At 35.7% G+C, this 9,502-nt stretch overlaps 1 protein-coding gene across 2 annotated transcripts; it reads right to left on the bottom strand.

Annotated features, from left to right (window-relative positions):
* Nucleotides 1-3,192: 3,192 nt before the first annotated feature.
* On the bottom strand, nucleotides 3,193-5,523 carry LOC109166441 (spindle assembly abnormal protein 6 homolog). Of its 2 annotated transcripts, none has more exons than XM_019315400.1 (4): nucleotides 5,399-5,523; nucleotides 5,129-5,316; nucleotides 3,968-4,130; nucleotides 3,193-3,539 (listed from the first exon to the last, which is right to left on the bottom strand). In XM_019315400.1, exons 1-4 carry the CDS (start codon nucleotides 5,474-5,476, stop codon nucleotides 3,336-3,338), a joined length of 633 nt encoding a protein of 210 aa, XP_019170945.1. In that variant the 5' UTR covers nucleotides 5,477-5,523; the 3' UTR covers nucleotides 3,193-3,335. The 2 variants fall into 2 exon arrangements, with proteins under 2 accessions (XP_019170945.1, XP_019170946.1); XM_019315401.1 differs by having other exon boundaries at nucleotides 3,193-3,520.
* Between the last annotated feature and the right edge of the window lie 3,979 nt (nucleotides 5,524-9,502).

Here is a 9,502-nt window from a genome sequence, read left to right as displayed (position 1 = left end):
AATATATATATATATATATATATATATATATATATATATATATATATATGTATATATATATATATATATATATATATATTTAAATTAAAACTTAAGTTTTTAATTTTTTAAAATTTAAAACTACATTAATCTGATATTTTGACTAAAAATTGATGAGGACGGGATTTTTCGTCCCCGCCAAATTCTCCGTGGGAACGTAGATGGAGACTATTTTCAATTTCCCGCTCAGGACGGAGACGGGGAGTATACTTTCCGGCCGCGCCCCTCCCCGCCCTGCCCCGTTGTCATCCCTACTCTAAATATGGGTACTCACTTTCAGTTTCTAATTTTAGTTCAAATGGTTCAACCCGTCCGATTAGCCCGACAACCCGAAGTTTAGGGTTAGGGTCAATTATTGTGTGGACCATATTTTGTATACTATTAAATAATGTACATTCAATACAAAATAATGTACATTCAGTACAAAAATAATGTACATTGTATTCAGGGGATGTACATTATTTTTGAACTGAGTGTACATTATATTGTATAATGTACATACAGTAAAAAATAATGTACATTTAATATATTAAAAATGTACTTTTTGTTATGGTCCACACAATAATTTGCCTCAAACCGAATCGAAGAATAAAATATTAATAAACCGATTAGCCCGACAACCCGACAGGGCTAGCCCGAAACCGAGTGGACTGGTCCGATTGACATCCCTAGGTATTTGGCATTAACTACATGGATACCTTCTCACCAGTAGCCAAGATCACCTCTCTCCGCCTCTTCCTCTAAATGGCAGCCAATCGCCACTGGACATTGTATCAATTCGATATCAAAAATGCTTTCTTATATGGTGATTTGGAGGAAGTATATATGGAGCAGCCCCTTGGCTATGACGAAAACTAATCTTGTTTGTCACCTCAAACGCTTTCTCTATGGGTTGAAACAATCTCCGTGTGCTTGGTTTGGGAGATTTAGAGATGTGATCCAACAATTTGACATGATTAAAGCAAGGTCAACCATTATGTCTTCTATAAACATCATTTTGGGGAAAAAAGAACATATATCTTGTAGTTTATGTTGATGACATTGTTATCACAAGGGATGATATAGAAAGAATGAATCAACTTAAGAAACATTTGTTTTAACATTTTTAGACAAAAGGTCTTGGAAAATTAAGGTATTTCCTTGGTATTGAAGTTGCTCAATCCAAACAAGGTATTTATATGTCCCAACAGAAATATGCTTTGGACATTCTTGAAGAAACAAGTATGAAAAATAGCAAGCCAGTTGACACACTAATGGATCCAAATGTCAAACTTCTTCCAAGATGGGGAACCTCTATCCAATCCAAGCAGGTACCGAAGATTAGTTGGCAAGCTACTATACTTGACTATCACCCATCTAGATATCTCCTTTGTTGTAAGTGTAGTTAGCCAATTTCTACAAGAGCCATGTCAAAGTCATTGGGATGCCGCCATCATAATCTTAAGATATGTGAACAAATCTCGAAGTCCAGGATTGCTTTATAAGGATCATATGGGCATACAGAAATGGTTGGTTATACAAATGCAGATTGGGCTGGATGCCCTTGTGATAAGAAATCAACATCAAGATATTGTATTCTATTTGGAGATAACATTGTTTCTTGGGAAAGCAAGAAACAAGATACAGTTGCACGCTCAAGCGCAAGAGCAGGATGCCGAGCAATGGCACTTGGAATATGTGAACTAATTTGAGTTAAGCAACTTCTCACAGAACTCAATTTCTATATACTTGGTCCTATGAAAGTAATCAACAGCTCTGCATATTGCATCTAATTATGTCTACCATGAAAGAACCAAATATATTGAGGTTGATTGCCACTTTATACGAGAAAAGGTTGCATCTAGGGGTGTCAAAGTGAGCCGAAGCCTGTGGGTTAGCCCGCACCCGCCCCACGATGGGGCGGGTTAGGGCCGCAAGAAATTAGGCTCGCGAAAATGAGGGCCTAACAGGCATGATCCGCGGAGGGCCAGAGCCCGCACGGGCAAACCCGTGCGGGTTGCGGGCCAGGTCATATTTAAAAAATAAATAAATAAATAAATAAATTATATAAATAATATCTTTAAAAAAAAAAAAAACCATATATATAATATCTTAATTCTTAGGCAATGTGTAGATCTGACTATCTTAGAGTACGCAGAAGGGGAGAAATTCAATAATCCTTCGCCAATTCTTAATTTAATAATTCCTAGAGTACGTAGTTCTTCGGTTCTCTCGTCTCCATCCGCCTCCAACTCTATCAAACAATTACTAAAACTAAATAATCAATTCATACATATTTATGAATTACTAAATCGCCTAAGTCCAGCAAACATACATATTTCAAGCGGTTTTAACATGTTTATATACTATTTAATGTTTTTTTTTTAAATTTAAGTGATGGCCCGCGGGCTGAGACCCGCATGGGGAGGGCTTGGGCTATATAGTTCCAAGCCCGCATGCTTCACGGGCCGGCCCGCAAAAGCCCGCCAAATAAAAAGCCCGCGATGGGACAGAACATTTGATTATATGCTCCAACTTGAGGCGAGTGTTGGAAATGTTGAAAATATCTGTCTTAGGAAGCCCTTTTTCTGTAGCCATATTTACTGTAGCTATTGTAGCCTTGAGGAGAGAAGTAGCCTTTCCTTGGGTAGTCTAGTATTTATTATGCATCTTTCCAATGTTTTCTTTATGCCTATATATATGGTTGTAATCTAGAGTACTTGGAATATAAATAAGAAATATTGTTCTGTACTTTAAACACCTTCTTAACATCTACAATCATAATTCCTGAACTTTATGTTATATACACTGAAGTTAGATACCTATTGTCTATTTATCTTCAGGGTAGACTCACTCAAGATGCTAAAATACTATAAACTTGATTTGATGTGAGCTAATGAACTCTAATTTATTGGTTAAGAAAAAGGCATTCAAGCCAGCATTGACAGTTCAATTGGTTTCTGGGTGGTAGATTATGGGCAAGGGCAAGAAAAAGGCATTCAAATGAATCAAATCAAGAGTTTAATTCCACTTCATACATTTATGAAGTTGGAGTGTATCTGTCCAATTATTTGATGGCATTTGATCTTGTAAACTTGAGTGTTGCAATAGGTTATAATTTGTTATACTTTATGCAAAGATATTGTATGAAATTGAAATGATATTGCTTAATAATATTGAATTTGAATACTGAAATTCAAATTTTTAAATGAACTCATTTCTGAATTCTGTCAAATGACTCACTTGCACTGAATGTTTCCAACTACTAAATACTTAGCTTCCCTCTAGAGCATGTTTTTCTTGGCCAAAAAATTCTCTCACTCTCTCTGTGGATTTTGGTTGATCAAAAGATTTAGAAGCTGCCTTCTCAACTGCTCTCTTAATTGGTAATTCAGAGCCAGATCTCTGTCCACACTCTTTTTAACAGTTAGGAGCTCTGATTTTCTTCTCTCGGCTGCAGCTATCTCAGAGTTATTTGAATGGTTAAGGTTCCCTTTGAGTTCTGAAAATATCGACTTCAGCTGAAAGAAGGATCCATGTGAACAGTAACACCACTGACTGAGTGGACCATATAATTTGTTATATGTATGACAATATTGGGTGCAGCTTATTAATCAATTTCATCTACTCCTTTAGTGAGAAATGTATGCCAACTCTTAAAACAAGGAAACTGAAACCTAATATTAACTCTCATGAACTTCAATCTGCACTACTTCTAAGCTGTTTCGTTACAAGATTTTCTAGCATGATGAATAAAATGATAAATACTCATATCACCAAGCATTATGTGGAGAAAGAAAAAAAAAATCATAACCAATTCCAATCAACAAAATCCAAGATCAAAAAGGAAAACTATATTAGGACTTGTAGAATACATAAGCATTATTCAGCAGGCGATATTAATGAAAAGAAGCAAGCATAAAAAGGGCATGAAACAAACTTTACTGACCTCATTGGCATGACTTCTCAATTCCTCTATTTGCACTTGGCATTCAAGTACAAAATTTCCCACTTGCTCCATGAATTCATCCATCTCCTTATTTTCTGAAGTGTAATACTTCTGCTTTTCTTTCTCTAGTTCATCCAGCTCCTCTACCTCATTCTTCAAATACCTAATCATTATAAATGCCCTAAAAATCACCATCCCTTTCCTGCTAGGATTGGAAATCCTGTATTTTACATATCCATACTATTGAGTCCTTGGGTTTCATCTTTATTGCATGCAAGTCTCCCTCTACCAGACTCCTAAATTGCATGAAGATAAATTCAAAATATGAACGCAGAATTGTTCTTTATCTGCACAAAGAATGTCTCTCCAAACAAAACTGAGTCAATACCAGCTAGGTCCTCCGAGTATAGTGGCACCGTCATGTTTAGTCCTAAACTTTCAATTTAACCAATTGTGGTCCTTCAACTTTAAAATTTAACCACCCATGGTCCTTCAACTTTCAAGTTAATCACTCATGGTCCTTCAACATTTTAACCATCCCTGATCCTAACTTTGCCCTTACTTAAACTAAGGGAATGACCATGGGTGGTTAAATTTGAAAGTTGAAGGATCACGGGTGGTTAAATTGAAAGTTTAGAATTAAACGTGGAATTGCCACTATATCGGAGGACCCAACTGCTATTAACTCAAATCAAATGCTAGCTTATGCACAAAATTCCCCCACAATAAAAGGTAGTCAAGTATTCATAACACAGAGTTGAATACTGTGTCCACGAAGTAAACTCACTTGCCAAGTCTCCACCAAAATAAATTGATCTCTGACCTCCCTTATCTACCAATAATGATTTACTACAAACTTTAATTTATAAATTTTTTTATGAACATTGTTTCTTATTGCCAACAAAGAAAAATAATGGCAATTCTCGTGTAACCTTGACTCTCTCATTCACTAAGGCATTTCAGCATACACATTATGTGAACAGCATATATTCAGGCTTGAATTTGAACCTCGAATATACAAAAGCCTAACACATACATCATGTGCAGAGAACACTTTTGGCTATATATCTGGGTAAGTATACGAAGTATCTATCACAGTGTTCTAATCAAGCAAATGAATTAACCAAATTAGAATGATAGAGGAATTGCAGATATTCATGCCTGACTTTCTGTAGAGTGCTGAGACAATCAGAGTGAAGGTGATCCATTTCGGATTTGAGAGAAGAGATAATTGAGTGTTGAGAAGAGATCTTGAGGTCGAGATTAAGGCAGCGCCGTTCTAGGGATCTGATGTTCGAGAGCCTTGCGGCTAACACCTGACATTTGGTGATCTGAAGCTCTTTCTCCGCCTGTACAATCACTAACTACCGATTCAAATTTTGCATTTTTCGTCAGGGTTTCTACAGAGAAAAATCTCGAAATACGAGAGACCTGAAGTAGAGAGAGACGCTGATTTTTGGTCTGTTCCATTTGTTCCAGTCTTTCGCGAAACCCCGACGGAAGCGCCATTGCTAGCTGAGCGTGGTGAGTAAGATTTGAGGAGTTGGGTACTTCCCTCCAATATAATAAGACTGAGGGAAATGAACTCAGAATTGAAATTCTTAGAATGTGAGGAAAAGGCATTTTATATTGTGTGTTCCATAAAGCAAAACTTTTCATTGAATTCGAAATTTTCAAATTTAAAGAAAATAAATTCTTTATTTTGTGCAAAATACCTTTATTATACTCTTTGTCATCCCCATTAGTGCATTTTACATAGTTTTTGAGAACATCATAGATAATATGGATGAGTGAAGGAAAGGAGTGAGGAAATATAAGGTCCTCCTCCAAAGATAAGTTTTTTGCGGGTTCCGATGCACAAAAAAATAGGAGAAGCAGTCGCACAATCGTGCACAATGGCGCCCAAGTTGTGCTTAAAAAAAATAGGAGAAGCAGTCGCACAATCGTGCACAATGGCGCCCAAGTTGTGCTTAAAAAAAATAGGAGAAGCAGTCGCACAATCGCACCCATGTTGTGGTTTTTCTTTTTCATTGTGTCCGACTTTGTTTTTTCTTTTTTTTATTTTTTATTTCTTTTTTCTTTCTTCTCTTTTCCTCTTCTCTCCTATTTGGCACCTCAAAAACCACCCGAAAAATTTCACTATTGAAGATGCCCACGTGTTATTTTTTAAATCAATATTTTTACAAATCAAATAATGAAATTTGGTTTGGTAATACGAATATGAGCATCAAGTTCAAAATGAATTTTTTTTTTTTTTTTGTTAGGTCATGAGATGTCTTGAGCATGTCCTAATTATAGGAAGAAACTAATCCATATTTGCACCAGGGCGGCCCAATAGTGCTTAACTATTTAAAAGAACATACTGGTTTGTTTTAGCTTTTTCTTTTTAAAAATAATTTCAATTAGAAAAGTAGATAAATAGATTAGTAATAAGTAAACCAAAATTGTAGCTTGTTTTAGTATCACACACTAGAGGTCCTTAGTTCAAACCTGGGCTTAAATATGTTATTTTGCTTTCCAGCTACATTTCAATTGCCATGATTTTTTGTTTTTGTATTTTTAAAACATTTATTCTAATATTCTAATATTTATGCAAAATACTTTCACCAAAACCAATTATCATTACTAAGTATTTGATTCTCACTCTAATTCCTATTTCCATGTGTGAACAAAACACACCTTAAGATTACCTAGAAATATTTCAAGTTTTCACATAATAATAATAATAATAATAATAATAATAATAATAATAATAATAATAATAATAATAATAATATGATTATATCAAATATACATACACATGTGTGTATATTTATATTTTTTTTTGAAAGCAAACACAAAGTGCAGGTAAATTAATTGAGCAAAACGGAAATAGAGTCAGGCGGGACTGAATTCCAACACAACGTGCTAGCCTGAACGGAGGCCGTAGAAGTAAGAGTATGAGCTAAAACATTGTCAAGTCTAAGTACTAATTTAATAAAACAATGCGTAAAAGTGGACATGGTAGTCCTACAAAAATCAACCATGAAACCCAGGTGAGAGAGTAGCGTTGTGCCGGAGGAAGTCAAGTAACCCTGTAGATTTGAACAGTCCGTGTATAGCTCGACCGACAACACATCCTGACTTTTGAGGCATGAGAGGGCCTCCTTGCATGCAAGAGATTCGGTCATTAGGGGAGAAGAGCAGTCCGGAAGTGGTCCACTAGAGGCAGCCACGAACCCTCCTTCCGCCGATAACAAAACTACTCCGAAGGATGCCTTCCGAGACGACTGGTGGAATGTAGCATTGAAATAACATCTGGGTAGCGTGTTAGGCGTGAGGGCAGTGCGAGGATTGGATGAGGCAGCTACTAAAGTCCGCCGCTGATGTACCTAGTGCCACGCCTTCGTGGTGGCTTCTGCCGCTGCCCAAACCCGCTTCGGTAACATAAGAGATGCCTCCCAGACAGGTTTGTTTCTTGTCTTCCATATATGATATAGTACTGCCACAACCAACACAAGATTATCCTCATTAACAACACTCAATGCATGAAAGAACCACACTGGAAAGTTATTGGCAAATATTGTAGAAACAGGCAAACAAAATTCACGCCAAACCAACAAGGAGAACTCACACGAAACTAACGCAGGGCCGTCCCTGGGCAAGTCTGCCCAATTTGGGGGCCCCTTAATTATTAAAAAAAAAAACATAATATATGTATTAGGCTTTAAGCTTCAACACGGAAGGCTACAGTCTACGAACAAAGCCCACATACATTGTATTATTGTAATACAAACGGCAAACCTATTAAATATTAATATATTATTCTAATCTAAAGACTAAAGTATTAAGTACGACAAACAGAAAGAGAGACCAGTCAGACCGCATACACAAGACGATCGACGTCAAGCAGCTAGCCTAGGTATTTGAACAAAGACGAGACTCATTAGAGACAAAACTACAACAAATTGCTTATTGCCTAGCAACATAGGTATTTGAACTTTTATTCTTTTAATTTGAGGGTGCAATTTGTGAATTCTTATATTCTATGTATTTGAATCAATTCAAATATTGGAATTTTTAATTTGAATGTTTGTGTATTTGAACTAGATTAGGTAATTCAAATTTGAGAAAACCGACATATATATTCTACTCGTGTGCTATTGGTTCTTCAATTCTCAAATTCTCAAGTTCTTCAATTCTCTTGATAGGTAATTATACGTATTATTTTACAATTCTTGTTTATTATTTTATTTACATGACTTAATAATTTTGATTTTAGAATAATATATTCAAGAATTTGTTTCTTGATTAATTATTTATTCATAGAGTTTCTAAATAAATTTTTATTTTTTCTTTAGAATTGTATGTCTTCTAGAAAATATTCATCTGGGTTTGAGAAGCGTAAAAAGAAAAGAAGAATTGAGCAACTAACTCAATCTCAAAAGGGAGCTCTTGAAAAATTTATTACAAAAAAAAAAAAAAAAAAAAAAAAAAAAAAAAAAAAAAAAAACTCAAATAGATGAGCAAAAAGAGAGATGAACAGGTAGTGATATTGACGGAAATGAATTGTATATTGAGCTAAAATTGCGTCTAAGTGTGCACGACGCATGTCCCATTTTAAATGAAATTTTAGACGTATTTTTTATATAATATTTATATTTTAAATTTGAGTTAATGAACAATTTGGTCTCTCAATTATTAGCAAATTGCCAATGTTGCCCCTCAATTGCTTATTCATCGATTTGGTCCCCGAAAATAATTATTTTTAGTCGATTTAGTCCCTCAGGTCGTCTTCTGTCGATGGCCGGAGGGACTAAATCGACTAAAAATAATTACTTTCGGGGACCAAATTGACGGCCGGAGAGACTAAATCGACTAAAAATAATTGTTTTTGGGGACCAAATCGAATGAATAAACGATTGAGGGACTACATTAACAGTTCGCTAATAATTGAGGGACTAAATCGTTCATTAACTCTTTAAATTTTTAACACAACTTTTTGAACAATTATTATTTATATATAAAAGTTACTTGAAAAAGGGGGGCCAAATCAAAATATTGCACAGGACCATAATTTTTATTAGAACGGCCCTGAACTAACGCATGCATTATATTTTCATGAACCACTCCACACATAGGACATAATGGATCCACATCCACCCTCTTTAAAATCAGGTTGGTAATGGTAGGAAGGATACCACTCAATGCTTTCCACAAGAACGTCCTCCATTTATGGGGGGCTTTAATTTTCCATAGAGTGGTCCAATTATTAAAACTATTAGGGGAGGTAGAGTAGTCGCCAACCACGTGCCTGTAGCCACTTTTCACTAAATAACAACCCTTAGGGGCATCCTTCTGGTACCAACCATCCTCATATTCAGGGCAAATGGGAACCTTAACAATCCGGTCCCTATCACAAGGCGTAAATATATCAGTCAAGATGTCTAGGTCCCACGTTTTGGTTTCTTGATCAATTAAACCAGCAACTAATGAACCTCTCAACTGCTCAGGCATATCAGTCTGAATCATAGGATCATGATCATCCAGAAGCCA

Source organism: Ipomoea nil, unplaced genomic scaffold (genome assembly GCF_001879475.1).
Source record: "Ipomoea nil cultivar Tokyo-kokei standard unplaced genomic scaffold, Asagao_1.1 scaffold3100, whole genome shotgun sequence".
Classification (NCBI taxonomy): domain Eukaryota; kingdom Viridiplantae; phylum Streptophyta; class Magnoliopsida; order Solanales; family Convolvulaceae; genus Ipomoea; species Ipomoea nil.
This window is presented reverse-complemented; position numbering and strand designations above follow the sequence as displayed.

Bases quoted from the DNA above. Each gene is read 5' to 3' on its own strand.
- LOC109166441 (XM_019315400.1), bottom strand. From the start codon at position 5,476: ATGGCGCTTCCGTCGGGGTTTCGCGAAAGACTGGAACAAATGGAACAG. The intron at 5,317-5,398 runs GTCTCTCGTATT...GTGATTGTACAG, and splicing joins AGCGTCTCTCTCTACTTCAG to GCGGAGAAAGAGCTTCAGAT. The intron at 4,131-5,128 runs GCATGAATATCT...TATAATGATTAG, and splicing joins AGCACTCTACAGAAAGTCAG to GTATTTGAAGAATGAGGTAG.